Genomic DNA, 19743 nt, shown 5'->3' with positions numbered 1-19743 from the left:
TAACAGGCCACAACCTCACCTCTGTATAGGAGATCCACTGGTAAGGCTCTCCTGGTTTCCTGAAGCCAAGGCACGGCCCATCCCCTGCAATCACCAGAGCGTTAGTAGCCACAGACCTTGTCAGCGGTAGCTTGATCTAAAATGAGTTTCACTTTATCGCTAGTCGTGATGGACTCTCATTCCCTTTGGGACGACTCCCCTTTATTCACAACATCCCTAAAGCGGTCATCCTTGTGTGAAATTCCCTCAACAATGTAGCTTGGTCCATTTGAGCTCAAGAGATAAAGCGCTAAAAGCACTGTTAAAGCCCAAGTGACCAACAGAGCTTAGCTGTCTGTACTGCACTTAAATGGCATCAGCATGGGTCAAACTTGCCTGCTATTCTCAAGCCTCTCTGGAACATGTCGTACGCTGTCTTTGTGTCTTCATGGTAAAAGTCCAACAGATTGTCATCCTTCAGCAAAGCAGAGCGCCTACAGCTGGAGTCTCCCTGAGAATACACACAAAATCAGGGACGCACAGTAAATGTCAGTGTCTTTCCACTTTTAAATCAGCTTATTGTGTGATGATGTACAAGAACGTTTAGCTCAACCTTACACATCAGTTTACCACAGGTTTAAAAGACACGTTTAAAATTTTACCCTAAATGTGACGCATGAGCCACATCAGATTCTCAATGGAGACTAATGTAGCTAACAGGTAAAGGAACCCTACACATCACTAGTTAGAATTATTCAAACTACATACATAAATCATCACTTATTTGCTTCAAACCACACTGATTCGTAAAGTAATCTATAATAGACTTGCTTATGTTTTTGCACACCGTATGACCTGCTGTTAAATGAAATGCCAATGTAAACAGAAAGCAGTACTTAGTAAATTCTATTTGACCTGTATTATGTTTTTTGTAAATATACGCTCAGTGCAAATTTGATGTCTGCAACACATTGCAAATAAGTTGGAACAAGAGCATGTTTACCAATGCTACATCACCTTAACAACACCTAACAACTATGTGGGCAATTCATTGTTGTGTTGTGTTTTGAGCTTGTTTTCAGGTGACTTATTAATACTACCCCATATCACGACAGACCCTGACTTCTGAACTCTACACTGGTAACAATCTGGATGATCCTTTTCTTCTTTGGCCCAGAGAAGACGGCACCCAGTATTTCCATAAACAAGCTGAAAGTTTGACTCATCAGACCACAAAACATGTTTCCACTGTAGTCCATTTCAGATGAGCTTAAGCCCAGAGAAGTTGGAGGCGTTTCTGGAAGCTTTTGACATTTGACTTCCGCTGTATAGTCTTAACTTGCATTTGTGGATGCAATGACGAACAGTGTTTATTGACAGTGGGCTGTCACAGTCCTCTTGAACTCATATGGAGATCTCCATCACAGAACAATGCTGGTCTTTAATGCAGTGATGTCTGAGGCATCGAAGGTCATGAGCATTCAGTTGTAGGTTTTCACCTTGCCCTTTACACACAGTTTTCACCAGATTCCCTGAATCTGTTGGCGATATTATGCACTGCAGAGGGTGAAACACCTAAAATCACCCTGTATTTTCTGCATCATTTGGCAATGCAATTGGTGAGCCTCAGTTTTGCTCATAAAAGTCTAGATCTTTCCTGAATGCTACTTTCATTTCCAAGCATGAGTGAATCATGCTTCTAGTCTTAAACTGCATCTGTCTGAACTTTCTTTGAACACGTTGCAGGTATCAATTTCAGAATGACCATATATTTAAACAAATGTTGATAAGGTAAAACATTATATATCTTGTCTTTGTACTGTTTTGTTAAAAATACAGGTAAAAGTAGTTGTTGGTAAAGAGAGAATGTGAAATAATCTTAATTCTATGCATCTTGTATAACTTATTTTGCAGCACCCAAGTTAAAAAGTTCTTTTTAAAGCATTTTCTTGTTCAATAAATCTGAATAAAGATACTAATGGAGTGGTTTCTTTTAGGGCATTTGGCTTCTTAAAAAAAGGACGTGCTGTAGATAAAGCAGGATGGTTTTCATTTTCTAAGGGTTTCAAAAAAATTGAAAGTTTGACAACAATTTAGTGGAACTCCTTAAATGTGGTTTCAGTATTAATTCTGGGTGCAAAAGTGATTCAAAATCAACATTATATTCAATGAAGCTTTAACATTGATTTAACATGAATTCAGTGACTGTTTGCTATCGGGGTCAGCTGTCACTGTTCAAAAGCATTACCTGGACAGGTACGGACTGTGCTTGCAGGTCGCAGGGGGGTCGTATGGAGCGAGGCCGAGTGACCAGCCAGTACACTGTGAGAGACGCCAGCGCTCCCAGCCCTATGACAGAGGGCGAGGAGAGAGAGGAGAGAGAGAAGGAGGAGGGGAGAGAGGGAAGGAGGCTTCGAATATCCTCCACTTCTGACTTCCCTAATCCACCACAGCTGGGACGAAGGGAACGCAACCACTCCTGCAACTGCATAGCTGAGAGAGAGAAAAAAAAAAACAGAGAAAAACCACACTTCCATTATTCCTCACATCTGAGAAAGTCTGATTCCACCACCACAATGGCATTTTTGTCAATCCCAGAAAAACAAAAAAAAACATTTAGCTGCTGCCAAACATCTGCTTTTCTTTCTCACTGGAACAGTGATCCAGCACAGTCACTGTCCAGTCGAGCCTAATCCTTCAGTCGTCACCCTGAAGGCATTTTTCCCCTCTGTAACTCGTTCAGTTTATTCCGAACATGGCGATCAGCTGATGAGCTGAATTACTTGTATTAGAGCAGAGAAAACTCTAATCTATACAGTGTAGGATCACTAAAGGAGTAAATGAGCTCCATTTTGATCTTTAGTAGCACTCAGAAACTTCGTCTTTGTCTCCTTTAACCCTTTAGGGGAGACACAAAAATGTGTACATTTTTCCATTATGTGATTTCTCAGTGCTGCTTCACAGAACATTAAAAAAAAACACATGTATAAGAATATAAGTAACATTTCAGACACGTTTTTTCATTACTCTGATAAAGCAAGTCAATGATTAGCGCTTACCGATCAGAAAGCTCTGATTCTACATGCGGAAGCGTTTCACTTTGGCCAGTGTGAATCACAAACCATAATGAACTTTTCTCGTGACATTTTTAAATGAAACACAGTATCAGAGCTAGCCGAGTATTTCCCCTCCATGATAGCTCGGGCTGGTGGGAGTGGGAAGTGAATATATTATTGCACTAATCATATTTGCTACTGTACATGTCTTTACTCTGCATTCTTATTTTACATATGCAGTTCTTACAGTACATACATGTGGATTCTCTCCACTCTGTTTATATGTATATATTTATACTTGCAATATCTATTTTTTTTACCACTCTTCCTTAATTGTGCACACATTGTACCCACAGCATCGCTTACCATCGCTTACTTTCCTGCACTTTATATATAAATAATACTGTACTTTGCACTTCTGGTTAGATGCTACTGTGTTTCACTGGCTCTGTACCACTGTAACTTTGCACAATGACAAAGTTGAATCTAATCTAATATAACATTAGTTAATAAATGTGATCTTCAAAGTGTCCATTTTCTGTTTGTGGCTAAGTAAGAAGTAAAAACGTTGAAATGGCTTGAGCGTTTTCTACAGCTGTCAAAGTCGTTGCTTAGCAACAGCGTCTCAGCAGACTGATACAGTGTTTGTGAAAAACCCGTGATGTTATGGTGAAATAACAGCACGGTTAGAACGCTGCTCAACCAATCAGCTTGCGTGGCCGGAACTAACTATTGTATTAATATACATATCTGCCGTGTTCTCTGTGATCTAAGGCTATCTGGGCGCCTGGGCGTCCGTCATGTTGGAGCGGCCGAGATCCACTTGTAAACTAATACAGCGTACTGAGATATGATGAGTTCTCATGATTAAATTGGCCATAACTTCCTTATCACTTAATCGATTTTCACCAAATTTGTTTTGTTATAAACCTAGACTGATCTAGGCTGGAGGGACAGCTGTCAATAGCTTATATTTTCTGTTCTTTTATTTCTATTTAATAACTGTGATTGTGAGCTGTGGCCTAGTCCCCAGCTTCTTGGTTTTCTGTTGCCTCTGCTGCACCATTTAAGGTGGAATGGAAGGTGAATAAGAAACTGACCTTATCTTTGTGTAAGTAGGTGCTAATCTATTGGGAATATCTACACGAATGAAGGAACGCTTTAACTTACCCACAGTGCTTATTCAGCATTAACAGTGAATCTAATTAAATAAATAGCTACTACAATCAAGTTAAGATCCCCTAAATAGGCTATAAAATGAAATAACCATAATACAAAACCAGGGGAAAAACAATCACATCAGCAGGTTCTCTGTGGTTTACCAACCACAGCCATATCCACACAGAAATATTACACAAAATGAGCGTGAAACGCTGCATTCTCCCCGTTACATAATCCTGTCCCACAGTCTGAGTGCAATATTCTTGAAATAGTAAACATTTTGTACAGTATCTTCCTTAACGTGCCGCTCTGCAATGGTATTAAATGCGGTCCAGCAGCGGCACCTATGAATGTATGTGTGATGAATCGTTTACTATGAACAGGGTCGTGACCTATCAAGGTAAACAAGGTCAACTATAACTTTAAAATCCTGACTTTAAAATCTGCCAGCAAAGTAGTCACATCACATGCATGGTCACTATGGTCATAGTAAAATGTGGACTTGGAGCTTTTCTATGACTATGTTTTCTATGGCTGTATAAAGAAGCTCTAAGCCGCCTTCTTTGTGCAGAAACCGATATATACACATTCACTGAGCCTTTGCACTGAAAAACAGCGTATGAGACATTTTTTGGAAAAATCATGGTATGGCATTGTTTGATGCCCTGTATTTAAAATGAAAGAGTCACTAAAACATAAATAAAGAATAGTTTGGCTTTTAATGTGAAGGAATTTGCTGTTGTGTAATGTGTTTAGTGCTGTGTTATACATTATTATATGCAGTATTGTGTGTGCATGCGCTGAAGTTGTATTTTAGGCTGCCTATTTTTGTTTGTCCCTACACAGTCATGTCAGTCACACCTGTCACTTGTCATGTATAGGCTGGGCCTAATCTTGGCATCAGTCCAGCTATAAAACTGTGTCAGTCCATTGTCTTACGAGCTGGCTAGGTGTCAGAACCTCCACGCGCAACGAATAAACTTCACTTCTCCAGACATCAGGCTGGTTCCCCTGGTTAAGTTAGGGTTTGGATTCTTCAAATGTAAAAGGTTGTATACAGAAAAACAAAATAACTGATCATCAAAAAGGCTTTAATGGTTAATAAATGGTTTTTCATCGGAGGGGCTTAACTATATAACATGCAGACAGTTGGGCTGCACACTGGATTACCATTAGAGAGAGATACCAAATTTATTTCTGTAGGGTTAGAAATACAGTAAAACGAATAAAATGCAGATATTTTAGTACAGTAACCCAGCGTTGTAAACATGTTGCTCTTCCAGAACACAATAACTTCATCAAATATCAGTTTGAAACATCAGCTACAACTAGACCACTTTTTATGCAATTACCTGCTGATATAATTCAGAGATCATTGTGCATCCCACATTTTCACAGATAACAGTATGTCATTCAGTGTCAGACACCAGTTTATGCTGGTGAGGGGACACATTGTGCAAGTCTGATGTTCTGCTGAACCATCGGTTTAAAGATCATGCTTTTCCAGGAGACACAGACTTGTGAAAATGTTTGGCCAAAAACCTCTTTGGTGAGGCAGACGGCCGCAATTCTCTGAAGCCCATTAGAGCGCTGTGAGGAAGTGATGGGGATTGGCCAAAGTGGAACAGGCGTTTGGGTTACTCTCGGCCATTTCTGAACACACCCAGGACACACAAACACTCACAGGCACACACAGAGTTCACACTGACGTGGCAGAAGACGGAGCCAGGAAAAGATAAAAAGCGAGGGGATGAGAGGACAACAATCGACAGCAGAGAGAGAGAGAGAAAAAAAAAGAGTGAGTGAGGAAGAATGGAGAGAGAGAGAGAGAGAGAGAGAGAGAGAGAGAGAGAGAGAGGGAGGAAGACGATAGAAAAAAAAAGAAGGATGGAGTGTGTTGAGTCTGGTGGGGTGATGGGGTGAGTGGGTGGCACCAGCATCACTCCATGAACCCGATGGTCGTATGCATGCATGTGTGTGTGTGTGTGTGTGTGTGTGTGTGTGTGTGTGTGTGTGTGTGTGTGTGTGTGTGTGTGTGTGTGTGTGCGCATGCCAGCAACCAGCTCTATAATGATTAACCACAACCTCAGTGTTTGTATTTGGCTCTTTGTGGGGACCAACTATCTTCATGAATACAAGAAAATAGGGAGGTGCTGACAACTTGGGGACATTTCACTGCTTTTCACAAGAAAAATGCTGTTTTTACCAAGAATGCAACAGCAGATTTTCTGATATACAAGTCAAACAATACTTTTGATTTGTTGTAATGTGTTGGATTAACTTGAATTAACCCTTTCAGTATTGAATTTATTCTTAGAGTGTTTGATTACCTTTATAGTGTTGGATTATCTCTCAGCGCTGGATTAACTCAGGTTTAGTATTCAGGTTTAGTATTCAGTAGTTCTGTAGTACTTGAAGTGAATACAATGCCCAAAAAACATGGTTTCACAATGGAAAATCCCTGTAAAGACAGTTTTACAAGATGGATGTGAGTGTGTATGTGTGGGAAGTAGGGCACACTGGTCCACACACGAGGTGACCCAAACAGTGCGTATAACTGCGATCCTCATCTGTGCCCATTTGCAGTCCCTCGGCATTCTCTCTGTCTTTGCTTTCCTCTGCCATTCGCTCCCCCCTCCCTTCACCCCTCTCTGTCACTCACTTCCTCCCTCAATTTCAACCACACAAACCCCCCTCGCTCATCCACCCCCTCTCACCTCTCACCCATTTCCTACCCCCCTCTTTTGAAGAGTAAGGAATAAAAGAGTGAGGCCTTCAGCCTCCGTTGCAAAATGCCAACTCTGCTAACTCAATTCAATGATTCAATTGGTAGTTTTGTCCAAAGCATCATCCACATGACAAGAACCAACACTTAAAGCCAGTTTCCTGGACACTAACTAAGACTTGTCTTGGACTAAATTGCATTTTAAGTCATTTTAATGTAGGTTTAGGCTTAATCTGGGTCTGGGAAACTGGCCTAAATAGATAAGTCCAGAAAAAAAATGACCAATCCTGATTACAATTTCTTTAAAGCTAAATGGCCTGATTTTTATTAGCCTATTTTGAGCCTAAGCTAAGCGGACACATGAGAACACACTAGAACATTTACCTGACTTTCTATTAGCCAAAGTCCCCAAAATAATTAATATTATTTGTAATTATTTGTAATGTAATGAAAGCTTATAGCACTAATCAGCCTGAAATTAAACTTAAAACTGAAAGTAGCAGTACTGAGGCAGGAGGAAAAAAAAACAAAAAACCCAAAAAACTTTTTTTTTCAGTTTTTCAGTCTACATCATGTATCTTTAGGTATTAACGTACCTCGCACAGCCTCAAAAAGAGGTTCCAGCTCAATCTTTAGGTCTCAGATGTAAAATCAACATTATACTGATGAAGATGTGATGACAACAGTAGAGCATTCACTCACATCCTCAGACGACACGTCCTTCACCAAGTTTTGACTTGTTTTCTTTGAACACTTTTTCAACACACTTCCAACCTTCAGATTCACCCACTCAGGGAAGGAGTATGAAGCTCAGCCAGTGATACAAAATGTTCTTCCACACGTTGCTTGTAATTACGCATTTCCACCAGAGAGACCTCCAAATCCCAAAGTCTTACAGTGCAGCATTAAGTAATCTTAAATAGACTTGCTACTATTTTGAAATTCACTGATTTAGACTTTCAGTTTGGACAATGCTAACACTATAAAATTCCAATATGTTTGCTGTAATCTTCCTTTTAGCTTCATTAGCCTCCAGCGCAAAACTAAAGAAGCAAACTTCAGACTTTAAAAATCTTTTGACTGATTGAAATTTAGAATTTGGGGAAAATTATGCAAATCTGATTGACCATCAATTAAGTTCTTTTTGAGGAAGGTATTCAAAATGTGTGAGCAACTTGTTGTTTTGTTCATATGGGTCACTCACTGTGCCTCAAGACAGGAAGAGAGCAAACTCTTGTTTTAGCTTTAAACCAATTATTACTCATCCTTCTAACCAGCGTGTAATTAGCAACTGAAACAGCAAAATAAGCCTTATATCTAAAGCTCATGGTAACAAGCAACTAGTGAACTACATCAACCATATAATCCCAAAAGTATGGTTACACAACGTGTTCCCAGATGTGTCTCCTCTTTGCAACAGGAAATGATGGGGTCATTAACACATGCTTTCCGGACAATGACAGACGTATACTGAATAAATAAGGGAACTTAAGAAAGAAATGGGAACCACTTATAGCCATAATAATAGGAACAAGTTTCCTTGGCGTGGTGGCTACAAAACTCTGCACCAATATTTGAAATATGGGTAAGTGAAAGGACAAATATACTGCGTTCAGAAAGGTTAAGATATGCTACCATTAAAAAAACAGATCAAACGTTTGATCTTTTGAAAATGTGTGTTTGATTTTCTCTGGTATTTTTCAGTGAAATAAGGAATCACAGTTTTCTATCTTTCTTGGTACAAACAGTAAGCTTTGCATGAATAACAGTTTGGCAGTTTTCTTTTCCAAACCATTGTTTAAAGCACATATTGAACCTCTTCCCGCCTAAAGATGGATTAAATGCTTAAAAGGTTTTAGTCGTGATGAGTACTGGCATCACAACGAGGGTAACACGTTTAGGATTATTCCTAACATAAGGCTTTTGTCAGTTGTTCCTCCAAAAAAAACTTGCTCTTTTCTCAAAAAGACTTTGGAAAACTAGATGTTCCCAAAGTTTTGGTGGGATTTTCCAGGATCTGGAACCGTCCATCTGACCATCTAAACCAAGAGTTCACAACCTTTTGTGTCAGCTGAAGCTCTTGAACATAAATTATTAGCCTGAAGTGCCCCCTGAGATTTTTAGTAGGCTAACATTAATGAAATGACTTTGTGGTCAGGTTTGCATGTTCAGTTGTGTTTTTAAAGGAAGTTAGCATCACATTTAGATTGGAAAACGATAACTACAAATAAGTGTTTAGCTGGCAAGTTATTTAAGCTGCACTATATAAGCTTTGGGGATTTGGAGATCTCTCTGCTGGAAAGAACATTTCGTAGTGGTTGTATTTTGAACCCCTTCTCCAAGTGGATGAATCTGATGAGTGTAAGTTCATTGCAAGAGCATTTGGTGAAGGACATGTCTTCCAGTGATCTAAGTGAATGATCTACTGTCATCATATCTTCATCGGCGTAATGTTGATTTTGCATTTGCAACCTAAACATCGAGCCGCGCCTTCTTTTCAAACTTGTGTGAGAGATGTTAATATTTAAAGACATACGATGTGGTCCAAACAACTCCCGTGAAGTCCGACCTGTTGGCTCTGACTTTTAAATTCTTATTTCCATCACACAACCCCTGTTAAAACATCTGTAATGCCACCATGAACGCCTGGTGAGGAGCCCTGATCAAAAGGATGAAAACAAATAATGAGAACCTCTATGGCTGTGTTTGTGTATCATCTGTGTTATTTTCCTTTCACTTTTTTCAACAAAAAAAAATGAGTGATGACTGATGTACTGAACGTACACATTTAATATGAAAAAGCAGCAAGTGAACAGCAAACAAATAGTCCTGCTGTGCAAAGAGCGGTGCATTGTCTCCTGTATCTCATAGCTTAGCAAAATGACATGCTCATATTAGAACGACTAATGCAATAAACATGCAAAAAAAACTGAAAGCACAAAAAGCCTGTGTGGAAGGAATGACTGAGGCCTGAGGATACTCCCTTCAGGCGGCCATCTTCAGTCTTTCCTTCAAAGACGTACAAAAGGCGGAGATAAATGAGCCGCTCGGAGATTCTATCTGAAAAAGATTACCTATCACAGAGCAGGGAAGATTCCTGCCTTTCTCTCGCACTCACACATTCATAAAGGCCATTGTGTGCGGCAGACAGGCGCTATTGTGCGGTTCGGCCGCTCACTGGCGAGAGGAAAGCCGGACAAAAGAGCAGAAGGGAGACAGAAGCTATTACTCAACGTGCTGCTAAATGAACTGATGCACGAATCCAAAGCCTGCAGATCCGCAACGGCGAACTCAGATGCTGCAGACAAAACACATCGTCTGTCAGTACTGACAATACTGAGAAGGAAAGACACTTAGTGAAGGATGAATTATCCTAAAGAAACATTACTGCTTTATTCTTTAGCACACACTGCATGAGCACTTTTAACAGGCTTTAAAAAATGATCATGGAAATAAGGAGACAGCCAAATTATCACAGTTCCCCTCAGCCAAATGCAGCCGATCAGTCAAGATAGGTTTGCTTTAATAATATATTATATTGTATAGACTTCTAAAGTGAGCATCGTGCCCATATTAGGAACTCCGGGTCTAAGGTGGTTCTGCCAATGGAAAAATTTATTAGTGTTTTTGGAAAACTCCATTAAGTAGTGAACAAAACGTTCCAAAACTGACTGTTCTGTGGACAGATTTGACAAAACCTTATTGATTTGTATGGAGTATTTTGGTGAGGTCGGGCGCCCACTGCTTGCCAGCCTTCTGGACTGTTTTGACCACCATGGAGCTTTACGCTGTACAACGTTGTGCAAACCTCACCTGCATGAACTGACCCTCCTAAAGCTGCTGCGTAATCTCAATCTATCTAATTAATCATCGCTCCACCTGTTTTTCCCCGGTTTTGTATTCTAATATTTTATACTAACGCTGTTTGCTATCCAGTGTCAACCAGAGGAGGATGGGTTCCCCTTTTGAGTCTTGGTTCCTCTCAAGGTTTCTTCCTTTTGGTCTCAGGGAGTTTTTCCTTGCCACTGTCACCATTGGCGACGCTCATGGGGGCTTGGACCCGGATTTTTCTGTAAAGCTGCTTTGTGACAACACCTGTTGTAAAAAGCGCTATATAAATAAACCTTGACTTAAGGTTGCTCAAGTCAAGTCAAATGCTGATGTCAGTTCACCACACAGCAGTGTGAGCTTGCATGATCCATCAATTAAACAAAGTCTGACTTTAAACAAAGTTTTAATTGTTCACCGCTGTGATAGGAACCCAACATCTCATGCATTTAATATGTCTAAAAGCTTCCCCAGCTATGCCTGATGCATCAGACATTGTTTACTACTTGATTATTTTCTCAAGTCAATCATTAGTACAAATTCCAGTCTGGATTTCGGTCTCATCACAGCACTGAGACGGTGCTCATAAAAAGGTACTAAATGCCATTCGCCTGAACACGGATTCTGGCAAAATATACACCGATCAGGCATAACATTATGACCACCTCCTTGTTTTTACACTCATTGTCCATTTTATCAGCTCCACTTACTATATAGGTGCACTTTGTAGTTCTACAATTACAGACTGTAGTCCATCTGTTTCTCTGCATACTTTGTTAGCCCCCTTTTACCCTGTTCTTCAGTGGTCAGGACCCTCATGGACCCTCACAGAGCATGTACTATTTGGGTGGTGGATCATTCTCAGCACTGCAGTAACACTGACATGCTGGTTGTTGTGTTAGTGTGTGTTGTGCTGGTACAAGTGGATCAGACACAGCAGTGCTGCTGGAGTTTTTAAACACTGTGTCCACTCACTGTCCACTCTATTAGACACTCCTACCTTGTCAGTCCACCTTGTAGATCAGAGACGATAGCTCATCTGTTTGTGTTGGTCATCCTCTAGTCCTTCATCAGTGGTTACGCTGCCCACAGGACGCTGTTGGCTGGATATTTTTGGTTGGTGGACTCTTCTCAGTCCAGCAGTGACACTGAGGTGTTTAAAAACTCCAGCAGCACTGCTGTATCTGATCCACTCAGACACTTATATTTTAGAGGGTTTCACTCACTTTTCTCTAAATGGGTATTATTTTAGCCTCAGTTAGCTACAAATGCTGTAGTGTGGCATGTTTGGCCTGCTAACTAAGCTCTCTCCCAAACACCACAGAACAGGTTCCATTTTGGATGAGTGCCACTCTACTTCTGCTCTTAAACATTTGCATCATGGTAGCATTATAACTGACTTCCATCACTAGCAGCTCAGCTTTTACTTATTTTAAACACAAATGCCATTAAATACCGTATACCTCAGTGAAATGTCATGAAGGTTTAAAGGTACGAAAAAAAATAGATAAACCCAAGCCTATTGGAGAACAGCCGGTACTTTGTCACAATGTGCCAGTATGAATCAACAGATCAACATGACCCGTGGGCTCCCTCAGAGATCTATTCCAGCCCTGCTGTTACTCAACATCTGCATGCTCCCATTGCGCCACATCCTACATCTTACCTGGCTCTACACCCACATCTATCTGGCTCTCTCGCCAGATAACAATGGAACCATAGACTCTTCATGCCAATGTGCCAAAACTCTCCAACTTAACCAATGAAAAAAAACAGGTCATTTTAATTGGTGTGAAAGAGGAAATGCTAAAGGTCAGTGCTTATCTTCAAACCTCTTAAGACCAAACACCAAGTCAGAAATCTAGGCGTGATAATGGACTCTGATCTGAACTTCAATAGCCACACTAAAACAATTACTAAATCAGCCTTTCACCATAAACACATAGCTAGGTTCAGAGCATTCATGTTGAAACACGACCTGAAGTAACTTGTCCATGCCTTCATCGCCAGCGGGCTGGACTACTGTAATGGCCTCTTCACTGTCGTACCTAAAAAGACCCTCAGAGAGCTGCAACTTTCAGTGATGTTCACTAAAGTACTGCACCCTGCTGTCTCTCAGTCTAAAATCTAACATTTCTAATCTTTTCATCGTCTTTATATTTTATTCTTATCTTAACCTTTAATTCACATTTAATGACTAAACTCTTATGTTTTCATTTTCTGCTTGTAAAGAACCTGCATATGAATAGTTCTATATAAATAAACTTACAATAGATTTGAGAAGGTTTTGGCCTAAAATATATATTTTTTCATTACATTCATGGCGGAGAGGTACAAACATAGCCTTGTAAGGCAAAACAGTACCCAAGGAAGAAGTCTTTTTCAAGATTTATTACTATTTTACCATCATCAACATTACATATAATATCTCAGAAGACGTGTAGTTTCATTGCTGGTTTTGGAAGGTAAATAACATGGTTGTAGACACCACAATGCCTGGTTCCTATCACTACTACAGTAAAGAAATCGGAGTTAGTAGTTTTCCCTGTTATGCGCCATTTTACATCACATTGTTTACATTTTAATGACTGAATAATGTAGACATTCTCCCTTTACGATCTCGCATTTCGGAGGATCCAGGCACATTTTGAAGGGAAACGTACAAAGGAAACATTTTGGGTTTGGAACATTTTTGTTTACCTAATATGTTCATGACGCCAAGTACAAAATGATAAACGACCTCAGAGGCCTATTGCAAAGTATTGTACTGTATTGTGTCATATAATCATTATTAGCATATTAGCTTGTGGCTAGCTTGTTAGCTTGTGGTTGTAGCGTTAGATCGAGACACTGTAAAAGCACAACTTTGGTTTCAAATATTGTACTTGTAATGTTAAAGGACACATCTAAACTGAAAATGGAAGTATTAACATATTAATATAAAGCACATTTTCAGCCACTCCATTTTTAATCAACACCACTGTTTCATATCAAATCAAACAATTCATTTTGTGACTTATTACACCTCTAATTTGCTGACTTACAGTTGCTTCTTTAATTTTGCACTGAAGTTATGAGGCTGATTTAGCTAACAAGTAATGGAAGCTTATGTAGCGTTGATTAGCATTGTGCTAAATGCATTAGCCATGTAGCTGTTAAGTAAGCTCTTGCTCTAGTTCCATAGCTAAAAAACAGTAAGCTTCCATTACTTGTTAGCTACATTAGCCTGTAGCTCTAGTGCTAAAACTAAAGAAGCAAACCACAGACAACAAGTGTCTTGGCTGATCGACTACATTTGGGGTAATGCATAAACATGTTTTCTGCCAAACGGCTTTAAGCTACTATCATTTCACCCGTCCACACATACAGACTGAAGGCCTATCACACTTATCGCTTCATTGTCTGTCACAAAGCAGCAGCTATTGAAGACGTGACCACTCAAGTGTCTTGCAAAGTCCTTATTTTCAAGTGACTGCTTGTGTCTCTGAGCACCAGCACAACACTTAAGCCACTACACAAAAGACTTCAGTGCTGTTACAGAGAATAGCAGTGATGTTTCCTGTGTGCAGTGGTAAAATACCCGACACCCCACCCCCAGTCTTAAAACAGCAGTCCTAAATGAGAGCCTGAAAAACAGACCAAAGGCAAATCCAAGAGAGGGAAGCCCCTCAGGCCTTTTGGTACAGCTCTGCTGATTCAGTCGTTTTCACTACAGGAAGCAATCAGCTGAACAGGTTTACTGACATACACCTGCATACATTCCCACATATATAGCAACAGCTTGGAACAAGCTTGTGTCTTTACTTTTACTGTTTTCCACACAGTTAAGATATCAAACTATGCATTAACTGACACACATGGAATCACTCCAATCGTAAGCATCGCTTCTACCAAACAGGGTTATTTAGACCCTCCCTACCCTGTCACAACACATCTGATGGGCTGAAAAGCATAAATGAGGACAGACATTTCAAAAATTAATTTACACAAGACAAATAAAGTAATTAGGTTGGTACAGTGATTATGGTCCAACATTTTTCACTAAATTTGTACATGGCAGCCGCTTTGTTACAGAGCAGTTAAATATATGTTATATGTAAAAGTTTGGGCACCTCTGGTCAAATCATTTATTGCTAACATGATTAATAAACTCTTAAAGCTTTATCAGTAACACATCAACAACATCAGTGAAGTAGCAGTGGTGAAGCATCTGAATACACCGAGGTAAATATCTTGTAGATGTTCAGTTGATACATTACTTACATTAAGTAGATGTGTTGTTAATCTTCCATTACGCAAAACCTAATCCTAACCCTGGCCCTAATCCTAACCCCAACCTTAACCTCAACCCAAAACGCTCATATGTTCATGTAAATTTAATCTAAAAAGGACCACTCAAAATACCACTCACCTATTTATTTTCACTTAAACCAAAACATAGGTGCAAAAAAGAAGTACAAAACATCTACAAGAACATTTATATTTTGTTTTATTTTTACAATCTGTTAAACGTAGCACATAAATAGAAATTGGGCAGTAAAATGTGAAAAAAAATCAAAAATACCATATTTAAGCTTCTTGAACAGGATGTGTTAACTTATTTCCACTAAGAAAATCAAAATATGTATTTGGATGGAGGGTATATCAACTTTTGCCACTGGAAAGGTCTTTATTACATTTTTTTGTTTTTTAAATAAATTTGGTACATAGGCATCAACATTACTATTTACAGTTACAAATAAAAATAAAAATACTCAAAATACTAAATGATTGGTCAGTATATTCTCTGTACAGCATCACCACTGCTCCTGGAGATTTATTATCCCATGAAGTCCAGCTCCTACCACGATCTGCCACACCTGCTGCAGGTAATAAACTCTGCAGGACAGTAGAGCTGGTGTCCATATCCATAAACAGACTGGTTTTGTTACAATGACTTTAAGACCGATATTTGTGAATGAGCTCTGTTCTGATTGACTGTTCTGTATTGTGGCTAATTCAAAAAGTAGTGCAGGCTGAAACACTTCTTATAGCTTCAACATGAATGGGCGGGGCTAAATGGCTGAATAGGCGGATATCAGTACATGTCTAGGTTTTCTTGTTATCACAAAAAACAGTACACTCAAAATGGGCTATATTTGGCCATTTTTTCCCAAATGAGGTCTAAATGGTAAAATATAAACTTTAACATTCTTTATAAATGGCTTAAGCTCCTTCAATGACTTGTCCAAATGACATAAATTTACATCTTACTTGTCTGAACGTTTAGACATTAACGTTTGTCCTTGACAACTGAAAGTTTGTGTTGCAAATCCAGCAGTTTTAGTAGAAATGCTGGAGTAAGTGGCTTCATATAGTGTACAAAATTACTTCACAAGCTGTTTATGCAGCCAATATTTTCCATAAATTGACCATATGGACTGGGAGGTGAACCATACATTCTTTTCATAAACTTTCCATAAACAGCTTTCAGCTCAAAAAAGAAAAAAATTTGGTTTTCAACAATATAAGCCATTTCAATGTAACATTCCTAGAAGGTGAGTCAAAACACATTCAGCACTGACTATCACTAATGTCACAATTGACGTTGCTACTGAGTTCCCACCCAAAACATGTCTGAACGCAGCTTGTCTCACAGAGAACATCAACGTCACCTTTGCGCTGAGGGAAAACATGCAAATCCATAGTTTGTCTAATTATGAGAACAGAGAGATAACCAAAGAGTGCCAGGCCAGGTACTGTGATCTGCTGGCACTGGGACTTGGCTCTGGGGTGAAATTCGTTTGGAGGGGGTTGGAGAGCGAGAGAGAGAGATAGAACGAGGGAATCAGGGAATGGCAGACCGATCGAGGGAGGGGGCAGACGAGTGAAAGGCCCGGCTGTTCTCCTGCTGTGATCCCTAAATGAAGCATGAAGAACACCGGCTCAGTCACAATGAAAGGTTTTCGTGAAAGAGAGAGAGGAGAGGCCAGAGCTGCGTCACATTTCAAACCGGAACAGAAAGTGGAAGAGGAGGACGAGGCCTTCATCACAGTGCAACACACAACCAAATATCTGTTAACTTTGTTCGTTTTCATAAATCTTCAGTGCAGAAACGTCTTGAATTTGCATGAAAATTAAGGTCAACCTACATTATGTCCAAAAGTTTGTAGACACCTGCTCATTCAACATGTCTTCTGAAATCAATGCTATTAATAGGGAGTTTGCCTCCCTTTGCTGCAATAACAGCCTCTACTCTTCTGCTTTATGTTCAATGTTGGTACACTGCAGTAAAGATTTGATTGCATTCAGCCACAAGAGCATCATGAGGTCAGGTATTGATGCCGGATGATTAGCTATGGACACTCCAACTCATCCAAAAGGTCCTGCAGCTCTATTTTTCCAGAAAACACAGTTCCACTGCTCCATAGCCCAATGCTAGGGGGCTTTATACCCCTTTAGCCAAAGCTTTGCATTGGGCACAGTGACCTCAGGCTACAGAGCATCCCATTCCATTGACAATTCTTTTCTGTGGAGTTTATACAGACTGTGTGAGCAATGCACCTTAATGCAGCTGTATTCCCTAATAAGAAGGGCTGTCTGGATACTTTTGGACACAGAATGTATTTTGTCAGAAGAATCAAGGCGGTCCTGACTTTGTGAAGTAGTTTTTACAAACGTTCCATGTTTCATTTATTTTTAACTCAAAGAATAAACCCCTTTATTTTTGGTCACTCAGGTTATGGTTCAGGACTAGGCTTCGAATATTATTATTACGTACTGATACAGGGGACATACATACCAGATTCTGATTAAACAAACCCTTATTTCTGTGTGACGTCCTTTGTGAGAACACATCAGTTGGTTCATATTTGTCTAATGAGTACACATCCTTTGCTTAGTCATGAGAAAAGCTGTCTTAGTCATTAAACACTGATCTGCTTGAATGGCACTGCTGAGCCTTTCCATGTAAAAAGCTTGTTTTCAATCTCCTGACTATACTCAGTTGGAATTAGTCAGAAAACGAGCTTTAGATTCATTTCACTTCAGGTCTGACTGTACCACAACACCTTTGGGGCAAAGCAACAAAGTGAATGATTTGTATCAAAGTGCCAGATATTTCATGTCACAGCATGCCTGATGTCCTCATTCTCTTTCCTTCATCTCTAACTCTTTGATTTATACTCTCACTGAAGTAAAATATCATCCCTTGTCTACGGCCGGATGACTAAGACTAGATACTGCCTTTCTTGGAGGTCACTGTTGATTATATTAGATTATATAACTGAGTAATCTGGCAATTATTTGTATGGTTAATTGAGTGATGAGAGTTTTTAAATAGGCTGCAACAAAAATGGACTTATAGTGAATAATAACAAACCCTGAAGAGCCTTTCAAAGACTCCAATACATTTCGTGAAAGTTCTTAAAGTATCACAATAGTATATTTTGTGTATATATATATATATATATATATATATATATATATATATATATATATATATATATATATATACATATATATACACACACACACACACACGTGTGTATTGCATGCTTCATACAAATGCGAACAAGTCATTGCAGATTCTTCGAGAAGGTACATTTTATTGGAAAGTTTTTTTTAAGACAAATAATCGAGTTTAATCAACTTGCTGAAATAAATACATATGTGCTTCAAAATGTATTTCTGGCTGTGACAGAGAACAGAAATACAATTAAAATGTATATTATCTTCATGCAATTTGCCAACGAAACACTGAGGAGTCTTCAAGAAGTCAAATTAATCGATGACTGTTTACTCGAATAAACGACTTTAATCGAGTAGGCGCGACTTTACAGCTACAGTGCTCCTGGCAAAACTCGTCAAGTACAATATGAACAAACTCTACAGACTAAATGACTAGTCTGAGACAAATTCCTCTCCGTCAGCTCCCTCCACACACCCTGTTTATCTGCCAAATCCCCGTCGTCTCTACAGCAATTATGGGCTCAAAGTATGTGTGTTTTTCCGCATATGGACCCACAGACGCGCCTCGTTATGGAATTAAAATAGAGCACATTCACTCAGACATTGTCTGAGAACATGAAATATGTTTATATTAAACATTTTAGACCAATTTCACCAGAATTTGAAGACGCCATTTACTGGTGAATCGTGTTTTGTCTTTTTCTGGCTGCTGTGGTAAAAACCGCTGTGTTTACAACGCGCGTGCACGTGAGGGCTGAGAGAGAAAGACAGAAAGGGCGCGAAAAAGGTCAGTTTTCTTCACTATTTTGCTGAAAAATGTACTTTTGTAGATGTTAGTTCCTCATATGGGCCATTTTCATTCGTCTTCTGAAGAAAGTCCATGTTCTGGGCTCTAAATGTGGGCGCTGTGTCGATGTTCAGCCTCTCCGCTGAATGAATGAGGACGAGTCGGTAAGTTTTCATGAGGACTGAGAAACTTCTCGAAAGTTCTCAGAGTTTCTGAGTGAAAGTCAATGTGGGTGTAGTAGTAAAAGCCTTTCTTACCTGTGTTAGAACCCGGGCTTGGTCAGCTCTTCAGCACCTTCAAACTTTCTCCACGAACTGTGTGGGAATTAAATGCGCTCCTCGCGCCTTCTTGAGTGTGTGTGTGTGTGTCACTAAATGCCCCCCCTCTAAGACACCGCCCTTGTGCCCTCCTTTAACCGACGTCATCCACCGTCAGAGTGAATGGAGACACCCAACTTTGAAGCTGGTGTACTAACTTTTACACAACCTGAAGAAACGTCCCCAACTCTGTCCGTCCTCTGAAGCTGAACTTCAGTGAGAAGCTTTCGCTCAGGGTCGGTCTCTGCTCTGGACAAACATAGGCAGACCCCCTACACTCTTACAAAGACAGTTCTACAACCCTGCTACAGAAACCAGTATTGACCAGCATGGCTGGTCACCAACAAAAACCATGGATGCTGGTATGCTGGTCAGCAGCAATGGAAGTCGATAAACTGACCACCACCAAAACCAGCGTATGTTGTGTTATGGATGCTGGTA

General features: G+C 39.8%; 1 protein-coding gene across 1 annotated transcript in view; it reads right to left on the bottom strand.

Moving 5' to 3' along the window:
* Positions 1-19374, bottom strand: part of acsl2 (acyl-CoA synthetase long chain family member 2) — a 39834-nt gene extending 20460 nt beyond the window's left edge. The window contains exons 1-4 of the mRNA XM_036578519.1: positions 19243-19374; positions 2228-2472; positions 376-490; positions 20-84 (exon numbers count right to left, since the gene is read on the bottom strand). Of these exons, the coding sequence (XP_036434412.1) occupies positions 20-84; positions 376-490; positions 2228-2470 (423 nt within the window). The 5' untranslated portion in view covers positions 2471-2472; positions 19243-19374. The remainder of the gene's footprint in view (positions 1-19; positions 85-375; positions 491-2227; positions 2473-19242) is intronic.
* Positions 19375-19743: the final 369 nt, after the last annotated feature.

The sequence above is a fragment of the Colossoma macropomum genome, unplaced genomic scaffold (assembly GCF_904425465.1).
Source record: "Colossoma macropomum unplaced genomic scaffold, Colossoma_macropomum, whole genome shotgun sequence".
In the NCBI taxonomy this organism is placed as follows: Eukaryota; Metazoa; Chordata; class Actinopteri; order Characiformes; family Serrasalmidae; genus Colossoma; species Colossoma macropomum.
The sequence above is the reverse complement of the archived record's forward strand: the minus strand, read 5'-3'. Positions and strand labels throughout refer to the sequence as shown.